The 18,813-nt window shown below is 38.0% G+C and overlaps 1 protein-coding gene across 3 annotated transcripts; it reads left to right on the forward strand.

Moving 5' to 3' along the window:
- The first annotated feature begins 3,405 nt into the window (after positions 1–3,405).
- clptm1.L (cleft lip and palate associated transmembrane protein 1 L homeolog) lies at positions 3,406–16,289 on the forward strand. Of its 3 annotated transcripts, none has more exons than XM_018230072.2 (14): positions 3,406–3,563; positions 6,137–6,258; positions 6,615–6,738; positions 6,865–7,023; positions 7,821–7,938; positions 8,048–8,133; positions 8,249–8,369; positions 8,519–8,763; positions 8,966–9,059; positions 9,195–9,385; positions 9,950–10,045; positions 11,728–11,863; positions 13,634–13,801; positions 15,521–16,289. In XM_018230072.2, exons 1-14 carry the CDS (start codon positions 3,537–3,539, stop codon positions 15,706–15,708), a joined length of 1,875 nt encoding a protein of 624 aa, XP_018085561.1. In that variant the 5' UTR covers positions 3,406–3,536; the 3' UTR covers positions 15,709–16,289. The 3 variants fall into 3 exon arrangements, with proteins under 3 accessions (XP_018085561.1, XP_018085562.1, XP_018085560.1); XM_018230073.2 differs by lacking the exon at positions 3,406–3,563 and adding an exon at positions 3,641–3,809; XM_018230071.2 differs by lacking the exon at positions 3,406–3,563 and adding an exon at positions 5,820–5,930.
- The last annotated feature ends 2,524 nt before the right edge of the window (positions 16,290–18,813 follow it).

Here is an 18,813-nt window from a genome sequence, read left to right on the forward strand (position 1 = left end):
CTGAGAAGTGAACAGTACAGGGCTTTAGGGGTGTGAACAGTAGAGGTGTTATAAGTATAAAGACTGCAAACCTTACTGTCTGAATTTGAGGTGTAAATAATATATGGGCCAGTTAATCTCAGATACATTTAAATTTTACACAAGGTAAGCAGACAAAGCAGGCAGACTTTCGTGTTGGGGGCCACGCAAGGGGAGCTACCTCTGGCCCATGAGCCGCCAGTCGGACAGCACTGTTTTAGAACATCAGCCTGTGCCAGTGCATGTACTTTTTAACATTCCCAGTTTGTAGACATTTATTAGCTAGTGCACATCATTTTGCTGCGATCTTTCACCTTCAGTCTTGTGACAATATAACACTAATGGCCTTTAATGTGTTACAAATTCTGCATTCTTTAAATTCCATCTCATCTGATCTCAAGCAGCAACCCCTGCTATGAATACTCAAAACACTACAGGTTTTATATTTAATTCCTTTTTGCAGGCTGTTAAATGCCTCCTTGTCCATATGTTCTTCTTCAAATTGTTGAAAATATTTACACAGAGCCACGCACACACAATGTTATGCAGTTATACAGTTATACAGAGTCTGGGAATGTGATCTTGTTTGCCTTAAAGGTGTTTTTGCACTCACATCCTGACAAAGGATGGGTTGCGTCCCTAAAACATTGATGCACAGGTGGTCACAATAAATGGGGTGACTTCCCAACTTTATAAAATTGTGTATGTAGCTCAATCAGAAGAGCTGTGACAATGAGGCAATTTGGGAAACTCACCTCAGGCAGCAGCACCCTGCTGGTTACCAGGGGCGACAAAACTTCAACCAAATTATAGGACCCACTCAGCCACCAAAAAGGTGTGTGAGGGAGAGGGAAGGGTGGCAGAGGGGCAGGATCGCCCTGAGCTCAGTGTTAATCTTTACATTGTTGTGTTATTCAATTGTTAATTCAAAGGTGAACAACTCCTTTAAGGTCTTTGGCCTCAAATTGAGGGAAAATTATCATCCATCTTGTTAATACCATTTTTATACAAGACATTACTTTATTTGCTTTAGTAGCCACTGGGTAACTCTGTGTATAGTTACGCAGTTTCCCATCCACAAGAAATCCCCAAATCCTTCACAAATAAGGTGACTCCCCAACACATTTTGATTTAGTGCATAACTCACATTTATATTATTTCTGCCTAAGTGCATAACCTTGCATTAATCAACATGTTTTGTGATAATAGGCCACATTCCTACTGGTTGGTAAGAATAGCTGGCAGTTTGGAATTTTATGGTGTTGTCAGTAAACAAAGCACCAAAAGAAGTTGTTTGCACAACAGTGGGAGTTTTTATTTATACACAGACCTCTGGTATGTATGTATATATACATGTTACTCAAAGCACAGTATAAAAAAGATACAACTGCTAAACAGGTTCTGCTACTTTTTTGTGATAATGACTCTTGCTACTTTCTAACAGTTTCGCAGTATACAACCCCCTTTCCCCTTAAAGGGGCTGTTCACCTTCCAAACACTTTTTTTTCAGTTTCAGTTGTTCCCCAGAAATAAAGACTTTTTTCAAATACCTTCCATTATTTATTTTTTACTGTTTTTCCAAAATCCAAAAAGTTTAAAGTTGAATGTTCCTGTCTGGTGTTTGAGTCTGGCTGCTCAGTAATTCAGGTGCAGACTCTAAACTGTTACAATTTTGCAACATTGAGTTGATACATTTCTCCGGAGCATCTCTGGAGTATTAGCAACTATTGTATCAATTCTAACAGCTGCCTGTTATGAAATCCAGAGATTGTACTCAGCAGGAACAAATATAAGAAATGTATCAACTAAATGTATCATTCTGTTTTGTTGGCAAAACATCGCTGCTAATAAGATTAACAGTGAACACATAATCACCCTGCATAATTGATTCCTGCTAACAAAACCATCACAACAAAGGAAGAAGGCAAAGGTCCCAAACATGTAGTAAGTTCGATATCACGCTTACCAAAAAGCATGTTCAGCACAATTGAAGTACAGAAAGGAAAAGTGTGTCCCATATCATTGCACCATCCCATTATTTAGTCTGAGTTCCCAACCATATAAGGTAAAACTTAACTTTTATTAAATATATCCAAATTAACACGAGAAAAATAGTAGTATTACTATTATTTTTCTCGTGTTAATTTGGATATATTTAATAAAAGTTAAGTTTTACCTTATATGGTTGGGAACTCAGACTAAATAATGGGATGGTGCAATGATATGGGACACACTTTTCCTTTCTGTACTTCAATTCTATATGTCATGTGACCCTGCACACCATTACTTTGCGATCTCTCTATCAATGGGAGGTGCTACCTATTACCTTTTGTTGCAACCATGTTCAGCACAAGCCTTATTCAGTGAACTCATGTTAAAAATGTTTAAGATTCATATTTTAAAGTGAGAAATCTGGCTTTATATGGTTTTCCTAGTCTTGCATGAATCTAGGAGGGAGATGTGTGACCATTAAACTCCTTCTCCACATTACCTAGACTGAACTAATAAAACTTTTACATTGTAATTCTAGTTTGCCAGATTTATGGTAAGATTTATGATAAGTGTCCGTGACACATCATCTGTTTACATGTTTTGAAAGGCAGCACATCAAGCGTTTCCTGTGCTGTGCTGATTAATGCATACATCTACACACACATATTTATATATATATATATATGAGTAGGGTTGCCACCTGGCCGGTAAAATTTGCTGGTATTTTTTTTCCAGAAAAGTTGGCCACCATATATATAGGGTTACCATCTGGCAGGTAAAGATGATGGTTGATCCCAATGTTATTAATAGGGAAAAAAGATTAATATATAGGAAGGCTGGTATTTTTTCCCATAAAAGGTGGCAACCCTACCTATATTTAGGAGAGTTTTGTGCATCTGTCTTACACACGTTAATGTCATACTGAACATTTTGGAGCCAGCTCTCAACAGCACCCATCAATTCCCAAAGTTCTTTGTTTTCCAGACCAAAACCATAAAAATACACCACGTCATGCCAATGCTAATAATATAATAATAGAGAAGACGCAGAACAGACATAAAGACAACCCTAGCAGTAACTTGCAAAGTGACCATGATTATTTAAGTACCTGGTAACTTTCCAATAGATTACACAACATAGGCAAAGGTTTCAGAATTCAGAGCATAATTATGTATGCAGATAAGCTTTATTTAAAATGCATTGTTGATTAAATCAACTATAACCCCATCTTAAAGAGAGTACAGATGACTCAATCATTTAGCTCAACCAATAGAGAAAATGTTTGCGCAACTTTGCTATTTTACAAACAAAATGTCCAATTACAATTAGCGTCCAATGCCCTTAAAGAATATGTCGCTTTTTTCTTCTGGCCAAGGAAACGCCCATAAGAGATTCTACTAGCTGTCTGCGTCTGTTTTAGACGTAACGAATGCCTATTGGCTAAGAGTGAGACAGGAAGCCGAAGACGGACGTCTCTACAGTTTCTCGCGATACTGTGCGCGCACAGTGACAGAGCATAGAGTAAGATGGCGGTGCCGGGGGCAGAGACTGAGGTGAGTGAAATTGGTGAGATCGTGATTTAACAGTGGACGTGCGTATGTCCGAGAGCTGCTGTAAAGCTGAGGATGTAGTGACTGCATGTAGAAGGCCGAGCAGTCATACTGTGCGCAATGTATAGGGACACATACTGGATTGGAGGGGACTTGGTGCAGCAAGTTGATGTACAATAGGCTCTTTGTACGGGGTCGTTCCATTGAATTTGATCAAGCTAGACAGCAGATAAGGCGATGAGTTTGCGGGTCTCATTCATTGTAAAGCTAATTTTTACTATTTCTACGGCTGACTTTAATCTGTACGTTTGTATGACTGGCTGTCATTGCGTCATCACGTTTATCTGTCGTACTTTTCCTTTGCACCTGCGAGCTGCTGTATCTGTGTCCCCTTTCTGGCTTTTGTCTGAGTCCCGTGGTTGACCCTTTGCCCAGAGGGGGAGGGGAGCGTGTCATGGTTTTTTTTTTATTCTGGCCACTTGGCTTAATATAGTTATGGTGGCAAGTAGTTTAATAGGATACAGGAAGGACAACTATGCTGTTTGTAACTCTGTAAGAATTACAGGCTCTTGCTCTGCTGTCGAGTAAAGTTTGCCTGTTCTTGTGTACATGTTACACAACTGGCTGCCACTTCCTGTCTCCAGTTCATTCGCTAATGTTTAGAGGTGAAACATAGAGTTTCCATGTGCCAGTCGTAGGGGAGGTTCATTCTCCATAATCCCTTGCTAATCCACCAAACACTTCTCTTTCTGCTTCATCTGATTTACAGACCCTAGAAGGGCCACTTGTGGGTTTCATGTTGATCATAGAGTAATGTATTACATTTTATGAGTAATAAAAGTAAAATACTATCTTTTGCTCAACTGTGAGAAGGGGCCACAGCTAAACACAGAAGGGCCACTTGTTGGGCATCACTGTACTAGAGCAACAATGAAACACTAAATTATAACAAAACGTATAATAAGAGGACAACTATACCGGCTTGTCTGTCAGTGTTGCTTTCTCTCCCAGGGGTTGTAGCTAGGGTTGCCACCTGGCTGGTATTTTACCGGCCTGGCAAGTAAAAATGATGGTTAACCCCAGTGGCATAACTATATGTTACTGGGCCCCGCAGCAAATTCATTTTAGGGCTCCCAACATATCCAGAGGTTGTCCTGTTTTATCAATATTTATTGAAATTGTATATGAACTAAAGCCTCATGGGGCCCCTATACCTCCTGGGCCCCCCTGCAGCCGCAGGGTCTGCTTCCTCTATAGTTACGCCCCTGGTTAACCCAAATGTTATTAATAGGGGAAAAAAGATAAATATATAGGAAGGCCGGTATTTTTTCCAAAAAAGGTGGCAACCCTAGTTGTAGTAGATTAGGAGCAAGCAGGGGGCCAGGAACAGATACAGTATACATGCCCAAGTTTGGCAATCAAAAAAAAAAAAAAAAAACACACAGCTTTGCCTTTTCTGGTTAGTTATGGGGGAGATGGGCTACTCAGCAGATACTGGTGGGGGTGCCTGTGCAAGGGCCCTGAACTTGAAATGTATTTTCTTATTTTTTACGCATTGCTATCAGTGAACAGTTTACCATAAATATAGTTCATGTAATGTATGCTGGTAGTGGCATTCTGTGCATTTCCTATTGGTTTATTGATTAGGTTTTTTTTTTTTTTTTTTTTTTTTGCACATTTGCCAGGGTCATTGGGTCGTCAACCACAAAGCAGAGAATGGTTAATGTAATTTTGTGTCGGTTTGACACTTGGCTACATGTTCCATCATATAGATACTAATTTTAATACCAAAATTTTGCATTCCAGTTATTTGGGGTCTGCATTTCTGTGTTTCTGTAAAGTCAATCTAAAAACGTATAGAAGAAGGACAAAGGTTTTAGTTCATAGGGCTGACTCAACAGTTTTCTGACTGCAGCTGTGTTTGTGTAGAATCCCATGTATAAAGTGTCATGGGGAAAACTCACAAAAGTGGAGTTGGCATAAAATTGGAGTAAAAGGGTTTACTGGTGGAAATTAACATTTTACTTAAATTTGACATACAATTCAGACTTTATTTTTTTATTTCGGCCTTATTTACTCAAACTAAATGAGTTACTCAAACTAAGTGTTTCTTAATTGCAATCTACTGCCAAGAATAAGTAATCCATTGTTTTTGAACTCCACCTTTGTGTATGGTGTCATCTTCCCCTTTCTGCTTAAAGGAAAAGGAAAGGTTAAATATTAGACAACCCCCCCCCCAGAAACTGCACTCCCCTACTATTGGCAAAAAACTCCATGACCCATGAGGAGCCACATCTAAAGATGAGGGTGGGCAAGTTACTGTGCATCCTTTCAAACCAACATTATTTCACCAAAGCAATAAATGTACAGGTAACCCCCTAACATTTATGGATTTCACTTGATGGACAGGTCTCTTAAATCCACCCCCCGCCCTCCAGTCCAAATTACCTGAGATTTTTTAAAATTCTGTCTTTATTCCATTTTTTAAAATTCTGTCTTTATTCCATTTTTAAAATGTTTGCTACTCTGTATTCCATATTTGCATATTTGTCAGTGCTGGTGGCTGTTTTTTTCAGACCAGTGTTAATGGCACAGTCGGAAGTGAAGCCGCTGTTCCCCCTGAGCAACAGAATCAACAGCAGCAGCAGCAACCACCTCCTCCAAATGCATGGCAAGTTATAAAAGGAGTCCTATTTAGGTGAGCATCATTTTCTACCAATGTAAATATTAGTTTCCTGTCTTTACTCCTTAAACCACTGCATATGTGTGCAGCCAGGTGGTTAACTTTTTACCACGTTAATCAGTTTTTAGGTGCCATTCGTCATACATTTTACTCTGTACCAAGCTGTGGCAGGGAAATTTTAGCTGGTAGTGGCACTTTAATTGGTAGCCATTGCTTCGTAACCCAGAAACAATGAATCTCTCATTGGTACCCTCATACTTCTGTGTCAGTGCCAAAAATTCTATCTTCTTGATTCGAATCACATAAATCCTTACTCATAAACGGTTACTTGTTTATTAATTTTTGTCACCATGCTAATGCGACTCTTTCAGGATTTTAATAATATGGGCCATCAGCAGCTGGTTTCGCAGAGGCTCAACCCCACAGGACCCAGCAACACCCACTGGAGCACCACGACCACCCAGCCGTAATCTTTTTCCCAGAGACACCTTAATGGTATGACACAACTTTAGTTTACTTTTTAGAATATGACACCTCTTCTCTCACGCTGCTGTGGAATTTGTTCAATTTTGTTTGATTGGGAAGATGAGGACAAGTCATTGCTTTTTTTTTCTCTTGCAGGATCTGCATATTTATCTCTCTGAGAAAGAATCCTTCACTGAGTTTAACTCAACTAGTGCTGTTTTCTGGGAACAGCGAGACCTGGTTTACGGGGACTGGAGCAGTGGGGCTAATAGGGATGGTTGCTATGAGCAGTACTCTGATATTCAAGTACCAGAGGTGAGCACAGACATTAGGGCAAACTACAGATATTTTATCTTTCTTATTTTGTTGTTTTCCTTTTTTTGTGATTATTTTGCAAGATATTCATAATGAGTATATTAATTTTAAAGGAACTTGTGAAAACAGCATCAAATAGCAGCTGCTAATGCTTTATGAAAAATATGTAGTTAAACCCCTTTAAATCAGATCACTTTTTCAAACTGTCAATCAGCTTGTTTAAAGTTTATCTTTATCAAATGTCTAAACTGTATGGTATTGTCCATGATTCGCTTGAGTTTTATTTTCTATGCACTTCTAATTAGTTATGGCCATTGTTCTGTATGGAAGTAGAAGTCTTGTGCAGGTTAAAGCATTATAGTGTCATTATACATAGCATAGCTTTCCTGTGTTCATTGTAATTTATATGTATGGCTGATATCTGTTATATCATAAACTTTCATTATACTGTGCTCTAACAATGATGTGACTGTACCACATGTTTCACCATACTATAAAAAAAAAAAGCAACACTGTTTTTGGCTGATATCAATACTGCTTTTATTTTTGAATATATTTAGGAAAACAACTGTTAGATCATATGAAATGGAAGTGTAATGGTTTAATTACTTTAAATGTTATGACTCCTATTTATCAAACCTGTGCTATGTTTTTGTTCCCATATGTATAGTAGTCAGCGTGCTAGTTAGGAGACTTGTTTTTGTTGAATTGAACTATATTGCTAAGAGTCTATATCCTCCAGTATTGGTGTTCAGTGCTGCTGGTCTCATGTAAAAAAAACAATTTGCCTTTTGCAGGGTGTCCAGAATAATGGATCCTTCTATATTCACGTTTTTCTTACCAAGAGTGGCTTCCATCCAGATCCCAGTCAGAAAGCACTATATAGGAGGCTGGCTACTTTGCACACATCTCGAAGTAAGGAGGTGTTTTTTAGCTATCTCTCATCTTTCATTGTTTCCCTAGCTTTACGTTCCTTTCTTTTTCTTCTCTATGCCTTATTTGCTTTTACTATCTTTGTTTTTAGTGCTGAATAAATACAAAAGGCGACGGTTTCTGAAGACCAAAAATCTTTTGACTGGGGAGACAGAGGCAGACCCAGAGATGATCAAGGTAGGAATTCCAGAGAAAAGCTTTCTTTCTTGATTTCTGGTGAATGGGTAGTATACACTGTTGGTACATTAGATGTAGGGACAGGCTGTAAAATCAAACTTCTTTTCTATTTTAGAGAGCTGAGGACTTTGGTCCTATTGAAATTATTTCTCATTGGCACACAAATCTAACAATAAACATAGTTGATGACCACACTCCTTGGGTACAAGGCAGTGTTCCACCACCTCTGGACCAATGTAAGTTATATTATATAATAAGCTGATGTAATGCCTTGTTTTCTTAAAATTTTTAAATTGTTTTACTTTTTCTAATTTTCATTAACAGTCTTTTAGAATTTTGTATTTTTTTTTCATGCAACTATATTTTTGTGCAAATATTTTTCCAGATGTGAAATTTGATGCAGTCAGTGGCGATTACTATCCCATCCTATATTTTAATGACTACTGGAACCTCCAGAAAGATTACATTCCAATTAACACGAGTGTGTCCACATTGCCTTTGCGGGTAACTTTCTGTCCCCTGTCCTTGTGGCGATGGCAGCTGTACGCAGCTCAGAACTCCCGTAGCCCCTGGAATTTTCTAGGAGAAGAGCTGTATGAACAATCTGATGAGGAGCAGGACTCTGTAAAGGTGAGAATATAATATTTAGTGGATATGGTAGATATGCAGCCTTCGCTGTGCGTGGAAAGATGGTGTTGCCTGTATCTATATGTTTTTGTTTGTTCTATATTTATTCTCAGTTGAATTTGTGAGTAGAAACAGGTCTGTACTAGACAGATGGTTGGTTCTAAATAAGACCTCATTTTGCAATGTTCCTTCATTTTTCTCTCAGGTGGCCCTTCTGGAAACCAATCCATATCTCCTGGCTTTAACCATCACAGTGTCCATCGTACATAGCATCTTTGAGTTTCTCGCCTTCAAGAATGGTACCCTTTTTTTATTTTTATTCTTTCTCATCTGTGATGTAATAAAGTGAGGGAATTAATACAAAGGGCGCCAATGTAAATTTGTGACCAGGCGTAAAACTCGAACCCAACTAACATCATTATGCTTGCTTCTAGACATTCAGTTTTGGAATAGTCGCCAATCTTTGGAAGGTCTCTCAGTACGTTCTGTCATCTTTGGGGTGTTCCAGTCATTGGTTGTCCTACTCTATATTCTGGACAATGAAACAAACTTTGTGGTGCAAGTCAGCGTTGGCATTGGTCTGCTCATCGATTTCTGGAAGATCACAAAAGTTATGGATGTCAAGGTGAGAAGCCCTCCTAGGCATAATTTATTCTGTTCCAACAAAGTATACACTGAACACCTTGTTCACTTGTGTCTCGTTTTTATACTAACCGCATTTGAGTCAAATTAGTGTTATTTACTAACTATTTATTACTTGTATGATTCAACATTTATTTCTCAATTTACCTCTTATTGATAGCATTCTGTCTCCTTTTTTTCTGCATTGCCGGTTTTGATTTGAGTCTTGTCTGAAAGATTGTATCAAGAAATGCATACATTTTAAACTATTTATAAGGTCGGCATCAAAGTTTTAGAAAGCACATGTAAGGAAATAAAATGAATTCATTTTTAAAATTCAAATAAAAAAAAGGGTAAAACTAAAAAAAATACAGTCATTACTTCTATAAGGTGAGATGGCGAACTACCCCTTTAATGCATATTGGCATCTTATACATTTTAATATCTATATACTACTCCATTGATTACTTTTAATGCTACACTGCTGCTTGCATTGCCATGTGAATGATGTACTAGAATTTTTTTTTTTTTTTATAACCAATGTTTTTCTTTATCTGTATAATTATAGTTGGACAGACAGAACAAAGTGGCTGGCATCTTCCCTAGAGTGACCGTGAAAGACAAATCCACTTATGTTGCGTCATCTACAAAGGTCTATGATGATGTAAGTACAATATGCTTGAATGGAAGTGTTTTTCTTTCCCCCCACATACCACTGCTAGTGACTTAAGCATTTAACTTAACAAGCAATTGAACAGGTTGTTGTTTTTACTGACATTAGGTACTGTCCTCTTTTAATAATGGCATTGAATCAGTGGTTAAAATAATGGTAAAGGGTTAATTGTTTTCCTTGTTAAGGAAAACTATACCCCCAAAATGAATACTTAAACAACAGATGGTTTATATCATATTAAGTGACATATTAAAAAATCTTTCCAAACTGGTATATTTACTTAAGTAAATATTGTCCTTTTACATCTCTTGCCTTGAACCACCATTTCGTGATGGTTTGTGTGCTGCCTCAGAGATCACCTGACCAGAAATACTGCAGCTCTAACTGTAACAGGTAGTAGTGTTGAAGCAAAAGACAGAACTCTGTCTGTTAATTGGCTCATGTGACCTAACAAGTATAGTTTGGCTTGTTTGTATGACCAGTGAATCGTATGATCCCAGGGGGCGGCCCTTTTTTTTTTTTTTTTTTAAATGGCAATTTTCCATTTATGATTACCCAATGGCACATATTAGAAAAGTATATTATTATAAAAATGGTTTATTTACATGAAGCTGTTTTATGTGATATTATTTATAGAGACCTACATTGTTCGGGGGTATAGTTTTCCTTTAAGTATCATTAAATGCCTCATTTATCGTATTAAATTATAACATTTATACTTGTTTAAAGTACTATTTGTTAAAAACAAATTTTCTCTAAATTGAGGTGTGCTTTACGAAGGAAAGCTGCCTAATTAAATCTTATAATATACTATATCCGTTAACCATTTCTTTAGTAAATTCTGACCCATCAGAAAAAAAAATGATAGTCCATGATGCTGGTTCTGTTGTCAGTGTCAATACTAGGGTAAAAAAATCCTCAGTCAGGGGGCAGGACACTACCATGACAGGAACAAATGTAGAAACACTTAAGCTTCCCATAGACGCGACGATTCTTCTTGCCGAACGACCGATTTTAGGGAAGTCCGACCAATCCTTCGAAATTATCGTGCGGTTAGTGGGATTCGAACGATCGTACATCTTTTTCAGCCGCCATCTGTCAGGAAATTGATCGCCAGGTCAAAAAATCTTTGTTGGTCCCAGTGCAATCTATCAATGTTTGCAGGGCCAAGCAGGCAGCCCCCCTTTGTTTTCCTGGCAAATTGGTCTTTTTAGTTGATGGTAAATTTGTACGATCGTTCTGAGAAGATGGTGGTCTCATGTTCAGGATCTGATCTTTTAAAAATCTCAACATCTATGGCCATCTTAACTCAACTTCAGGCACTTTTCCTCTTATATGTGACTTTGGAGCAGCTTCTAGTTTTCTTCAGGTTGTTATACATGCTTGATTTCAACCACACTGCCCTACTGAATTTCAGTGTACAGACTTAGAGTAGCTTCAGCAGGTCTTCATGCAATTCTGCTAAATCTCAGCCAGTCGATCTAAACTGAAAATGTAATCTTAGATGTACTTTCTCAGCACTGGACACTGGTAAATATGGAATTAAGTAGAGTTGCAGGCAGTCTTTAGACTATTTTCCACCGCTTTTTTTTAATGTCATAGTGATGTGCAAATATTTGTATCTGTTTTGTGTGAAAATTGGTTAAGTAGCTATCCTCCCTCCCCTGTTGCAGATGGCCTTTAAGTACCTGTCATGGATTCTGTTCCCATTACTGGGGTGCTATGCTGTGTACAGCCTATTGTATATGGAACACAAGAGCTGGTATTCCTGGGTACTCGGTATGTTGTATGGATTTCTGCTCACATTTGGTAAGTTTAAAAACTCCTTGTGGGGCTCATTGCTACATGTTACAGGAACACAAGTAATTATTTGGCTTTTTTGGGCCTGAGGTAGCACTCAAAGTTGAAATTAAGGAGTAGAAATATTCTACATCTGCCTTTATGAACTGTGTCAGGGAGACCATTGAACTATTTAGTTCATCCTTAGTTTTAGTAACCATTCAGGGCAGTTGTTCCTGTTGGGTTGGATCCAGTTAAAATTATATAGCTCAGTGTTATTGCTCATGAAAATCTCAGGTTTACTTGTCTCTCTCTGTATTGTAAAAATGAAGGCTCTGCAGCAATCTGGTCCCTTGTTGCCCAATTTATAATTTTGTTGCAGGTAGCCATTTAAAGCAGTTATATTAATTTAAAGGGTGTTTAGCGGCATCGTAAAATATTTTCTAGATCTGACTTGTTTTGTTGCTTTTGCTCAGTTCACCCACTACATTTCATCCATATTTGTGTTGTCTATTTCCTTCAAGTATAATTTTAGGTAGCAGAGCCATCAGTGTAAAAAGTAGGATTTTTAGTATGTTTTTATTGGGTGTCAATGGGGGTTCACTACTGTTAAGTAGCACTACTGTTAATGCAGCATGTTAAACCAATTTATATTTTTAGGTTGTTTAGAGCCCTTGAGATCCGTTTTGAAAATATTTAAAAATTTGGCACTTGGAAACAGTCCTTAATGTAATCAGGGAAGGAACTGAATGTTTTACAGCCTTGGGGATTTATTCATTTCAACTTCTACTTTTGTCAGTACTTGGCACGAAGACCTAGGATGTGAATGCTGAATGAGAAGTATTTCATTAATTGGTGGTAATATCCTTTGCTACTGCTCTCCCTTCCAGTCTCTAAGGAACAATGAATTCTAATTAAAGTATGCATGGGGCTAATCTTGATCAAGCACATACACAATCACTTTTCTGCAGTGCCAAGTGTGTGTGAGTGCACTAGCTGGGAAAGGGAGAGCAAGCCATCTTAACATAATCTATCCAGTGTGGGAAAATGTAATTACAGTGCAACTTAGGAACATGGGTTCAGCACTCCAATTTTTAGCATTTAAGACACAACATTTATTTTTCACTGTTTCCATGAAGAGCTCCAAAATGTGCACTGGTGTGTTGTTTATATAATTGGGGCCAGTATAATATTAGGGCATCACTCAGTTGACTTTCGACACAGGGGTCTCCGACTGGATTGACCACCCCTGGTGTCTGTAGTAGCCCCTGCATCTCGCCACTGCTGCATGTCTCAACCCTAGAGGGAAGTAACTACTTTTCTACTATACTGTAGTCAGTACAGTGTGTGCACAGTGGATTCCTATAGAGGTATACAACCCTTGAATCAGTGGTAATGTAATTTAATTGTGTGTACTTACATCTAAATGGCTAGGATACAGCAACTAAAAGATTCAAAGTTCAATACTGACCCACAGATATTTTGTAGATCTACTTTTGAGGGCCATTCCCAATTATATTATAACCATATCTTAAATGGTTCAGTCTATTTATATATCAAAACTACTGACCTATGCCATTCTAAAGCTCTTTTCTTTTTCTCAAATTTAATATTAGGTTTTTATTCAGTTCAGTATTTGGCCAAATTATTGGTAGAGGATTTGGTATTCACACAAACTAGTGTAATTATACCAGTAATTTATGTTGGAGCTATTTAAACCTTAGGTGACTTACGTTAGAAAGCCTTACTTTATTTGTGTATTTACTTGTGCAACTGCTCTAATGACTTTTGCTTTTGTAGGGTTTATCACTATGACCCCACAGCTGTTTATTAACTACAAGATGAAGTCTGTGGCGCACCTCCCATGGAGGATGTTGACTTACAAAGCCCTGAATACCTTCATAGATGACCTGTTTGCTTTTGTAATCAAAATGCCCATGATGTACAGGATTGGCTGTCTGCGAGACGGTAAGACTCTACGTTCACATAGTGAAGTTTGTAAGGGAAAAGTATTGCAAAGTGAGCAAAAATTGACAAGAAAATGTGGGGTGATTATTCACCCCATCACAGGAATGTTAGGGAATGAGTATAAAGGATGAGGAGATATTTCATTTAATTGACATGTAATTAATTCCTATTAACCTGATATCCTTTAGGGTAATGGCTGATGGGGAGATTTTGTTCCCAAAAATGCTTCTCCACTGGCAATAATTGAAATCGCTGGTGGTAAAAGCTACACATCTCAAAGTTACCTGAAGTTTCCTCGCAAGGCAACAGGTTTAGCCACTGAGGATTTTCGATTTATTGCCAGTGGAGAAGTATTTTTGGGAGATTTGTCACTCGCTGTAACGCTAATTCGCCACATGCGACAAAATCTTCCCATCAGCTATTACCCTTAAATCCCGAACCTGACTGTTGCAGAATGAAAAATGTAAATAATAAAGAAAAACAAAATGTAGACAGACTACAAATTGTTCTAGAATTCTGCAGTCTACACTGGGTTTATTTATGGATTTATTTTAAGGAATGTTTCTCTAGGGTGTTATGTTATTTTGCTGTGTTTCTTAAAAAAAATTATCCTTTTTGTTCTTCCTCTTACCGTACTGAAACTGAATATGCCTTCTTGTTGTCAAGCTCACTGACCCTAGCATTCATAACATATACTGATGCAAGACTTTTTTTATTAAAAATGTCATTGCTATTCTTTTTTTTTTTTTAATTCAGACCATAGGGAAACGCAAGATCAATGTCAGGGTAGAGGTATATAACTGTAGGATGGCTTGTGTAGGTTCTGTATTTTTCCTTTAACTTTGCACTTCCTCGGCTTTTGTTCTGGAGTAACTTTTCTCAGCTTATCTGAATGCCTGAGTTTGACCGGAGGGCTACCTAAGTATACCTTTCCCCCATCAGTTCCCATAGTGGGAAATAGTCCATATTTCAAGCAGGCAGGAAGACACTTGTCCCTTCTTCCAATGCATTATTCTGCTGCTGCTGGAGATCATGTAAAGGTAAAGGCCAATTGAGGCTACCTGTCATTTAGCTCCCTTATTGCCATCATTTGGCATATCACTCTTACGGGGACTTTCATGTTCCCTATTTTGGGCCTCCTCAGTTCCAGAGCTGTTGTTGCTGAAGTACATCTGTGGCCGCCGCCATCTTAGTACCCCTTTATGCAGTGTGTTGTCATTTAGTGGCTTTCTTTGTCAAACACGTAGGTACAAGATATGCCAACTGGATTCCCCCCCTATATCTTGCCCTTTAAAGAGGACCAATAATCCTCTCTCAGAGATGCTGCCCTTCAAAGACCCAACCAATGGAAGATTGAAGCATCCTGTCTGCTCCATTTGAAAGAGCTTGCAACCACAATCTTAGTTCCTACCACCGTTTCCCTCTGGGCTTAGGTCAAGTGCCTGAGTTGTATAAGAAATAGTGATTCTGAAAAAATCCAGAGATTGCATGTGTTGGCCCTGAGCTTGGGGGGCTGGGCACACCTACAGGAAATTCTATGAATGTCAACCAAGGTGAAGAGAAAAAAAAAAAAAAGAAATAGTTCTATAAACAAACTGAAACAAATACAATGATGAGTGTGCCAGACGCAATCAGAGACACTATTATTTAATGGTCACTACCTGCTTTGTGTGCATTATTGTCACCTCTAATGAATTTTTTTTTTTTTAATATATACAGATGTGGTATTCTTTATATATTTGTACCAGCGTTGGATTTATAGGGTGGACCCTACACGGTTAAATGAGTTTGGAACCAGTGGAGAAGCACCAACTGATCTTCCTGCCCAGGATGGGCCAGCATCTCTTACAAATGGCCAAGAAGTCAGCGGCCCACCCAAACCAGAAGAAGATAAAAAGAAGGACTGATTTGTTTCCCAAATTCCCATATGAACTGTTCTGCCCCCTTTTGGGGGGTATATTGGCTGCTGTTTTATATATAAAACCCCTCCAGACCCTACTCCTTTGTTGAGATGGCGTATCCCTTTTTTGTTAATATGTATATGAAACTGGTGAAGTTTTGTCTTTTCTCTGCCCCACTCTTTGCCTTCTGTCAACTCAGTCTGTTTCTCTGTCCTCTTCTCTTTCTCCTTTCTGTCTAGCACTCTTCGTTTCCACTTCTCCATGATTCAGCTGTGCCGTGTCTCCATGCTCCTTTTCTTTCCCCCCCCCCACTGCTCTAGTGCAGGATCAAAATGCGCAAATTAGGTTTAATAAATACGGCCTCTCTCTAACCTTTTGCTGCTGCTGTTTGTGCAGCAGTCTCAGTCTTGAGATTTCAAACTTCCTGAACAAATGCCCCAGGTGCTGTCTCACCACCTCCCACTTGATCAGTGTGCCTGGTTGTGCTTCTAGCCCTCATAGGGTTTTACTTAAAATCTGTCAACGTCGAAAGTGGGTTGTGTTCTCTGTATTGTCAGTTTCATCTCTGTAAACAGCACTGCCTTCTGTCTTTGTGTCATGTGTCTCAGGTTTTTCTCATCTATGTGTACAATAATTTATACTGTAACTGCAGAATATTCTGATAGGAATACGTGTTCTAAAACATGTTGCTAGAAGCCAGAGATAATTCAAGGGGGGGGATATTTTTCAGTTTGGACACTTAACCATGCCAATGTCCATTTTAAATTTCCAGCCATAGCATTAACAAACTATATATCTATGTATTGTTAGTCAGTTTTAAACTGACGGGGAAGAAATATAGGCATTGCTGGATTGCTTGTGGGACCATTTATGACCCCCCTACTCTGGCAAGTGTCTTTTTTTTTTTTTTTTTTTTTTTTTTGGTACAAAGGAATCAGGGAATAAGAAATTGCAAATAAAGCTGTTTCTTTCCCTTGAAGGTTCTTTGTGTTTATGAAGGGCGACTCCCATAACTTATCCATGGCAGTTTATATGAAGGCCTTATGGTATTTTATATTCCTACCTTCTATTATTTAAGTGGGAGCCATCATAAATTATGCCTATCAATATGCATAATCCTCCTTGAACCAGTGGTTTTCACACATACTTTATTTGCAGCTGATTTCTGGCCTTTTTGTGCTCTTTCAATTCGGAAGATACCCCCCCCATCTCCTTTTTTCAGGACAACTCATGGTTTCTATATATGCTTGACTTTTTGTGTCATTCCACTTCAACAAAATGTAGGATTCTCCATAAAGTTTGAAGGGGAAAAAATCCAGTTTATAATATAGAGAAATATATCAGAAATCTGTTTTATTATAAAAGCCAAATACAGCTGATGAAATTCCCATGTCTCCTATGTTAACCAAATTCGAATCTATAATTTTATGGTAATAACAATCTTGAATCTTCAAACCTTCACTAGCAGAAAGTGCCCTATATATATAGGACTCAAATGTTTAAGATAAAAACAAATAATTAAGATTGTAATCATTAGTTACAGTAAAATCACAAGCAATAAGGAAAATGGCGTGATGAGATTAGTAAAAATCCGAGTTTCACTAGCCACGCTGTGCAATATGTTGGCGCTTTAAAAATACATTTTAATGATACTCATTTATTTATAGAAAGCAGTCAAGTAACACAATTTTAAAATAATCTATTAAAAAAAAAAGCATCAATGTGGAAGGGAAAAATCAATAAAATGACTAAAAGTACTATAAAATCAGTGCAAATGCAACAAAATTACTGAAATAAATTAATGACGTGATTCGTGCTAATGCAAGTTGCAGTATATAGCATTTTTTAGAGCAAAAAAAAAAAAAAAAAAGTAAAAAGGTCATTGTTGGATGTGTCGTTGTCAACTTGTGTACTGCGAGTCTGCAAAAGCCCTACCTAAACCCTCAAAAAAATTAGTGTTAATGTAAAATGTGCATATTGCCATAAAATGCAGAAAGAGTGGAAGGCCACCGTTGTGGCTTCTTATAGCGGAGAAGTGAGGGAGAACTTAGGAAGCAAGGACAAAAACAGAAATTTCTTCTTGTGTGCTGATGTCCTGGACTGCTGGCTCATTTGTCTCCCAGGGATCATCAAAGTTAGTCCTTTGCTTCAGAGACGTATCCATTGTATGCATGGTAGATGAAACAAAAGGGAATATTAACTTTAATTAATTTTAGCTAAATAACTCAAAACCCACAAATAAAAAATGAAAACCAATTGCAAATTGTCTCAGAATATCACTCTATATCATACTAAAAGTTAATTTAATGGGGTAGTTCACATATGCGATATCTTTTAGTATAATGTAGAGAGGTAGATATTGTAAAACAATTTGCAATTGGTTTTTGTTTTTAATTTAAGGATTTTGAGTTATTTAGCTTTTTATTCAGCAGCTCTTCAATTTGCATTTTAAGCTATCTGGTTGCTAGGGTGTAAATTCTCCTAGCAACCATGCACTGATTTTAATAAGAGACTGAAATATGAATAGGAGAGGGGCTGAATAGGAAGATGAGGAATACCGAGTAGCAATAACTACATTAGTAGCCTTGCAGAGCATTTGCTTTTTAGAAAGGTTAGCTGCAAAGAGTCAGAAAAAAGGGCAAATAACTATAAAATGCTAAAAATAAATAATGAAAACCAATCAAAAAGTTGCTTACAATTTGCCATTCTATAATATACTAAAAGTTACCTTAAGGGTGGTGGCACACACTGCTACTTGGGGAGATTAGTCACCCAGCGAAAAATCGCCTCTTCTTCGGGCGACTAATCTCCTCGAACTGCCTCCCCGCTGGCTAGAATGTAAATCGCTACAGTTTCATGGCAACACATACATTTTACATTAAGACACACGAGGCAACTTCATCCCGCTGGCAATTTACGTTCTTCGAAGGTAGTTCAGGCATTTAATCCTCCAGAAAAAGAGATTTGTTGCTGGGAGACTAATCTTCCCGAGTAGCCATGTGAACCACCCCTTTAAAGGAAAACAAACCATTCTTATTTATCAGCATTCATTGAGGTCTGGCGTGATGCAGAGAGACTGGGGAAATGCTGGTGCGGTGCAGCTATTCAAAA

Source organism: Xenopus laevis, chromosome 8L (genome assembly GCF_017654675.1).
Source record: "Xenopus laevis strain J_2021 chromosome 8L, Xenopus_laevis_v10.1, whole genome shotgun sequence".
Lineage (NCBI taxonomy): Eukaryota > Metazoa > Chordata > Amphibia > Anura > Pipidae > Xenopus > Xenopus laevis.

Excerpts from the sequence above, each read along its gene's own strand:
- clptm1.L (XM_018230071.2), top strand. The coding sequence starts at position 5,835 with ATGACCCATGAGGAGCCACATCTAAAGATGAGGGTGGGCAAGTTACTG. Across the intron at positions 6,739-6,864 it reads TTCCCAGAGACACCTTAATG|GATCTGCATATTTATCTCTC; the intron begins GTATGACACAAC and ends TTTCTCTTGCAG. Across the intron at positions 9,386-9,949 it reads CAAAAGTTATGGATGTCAAG|TTGGACAGACAGAACAAAGT; the intron begins GTGAGAAGCCCT and ends GTATAATTATAG.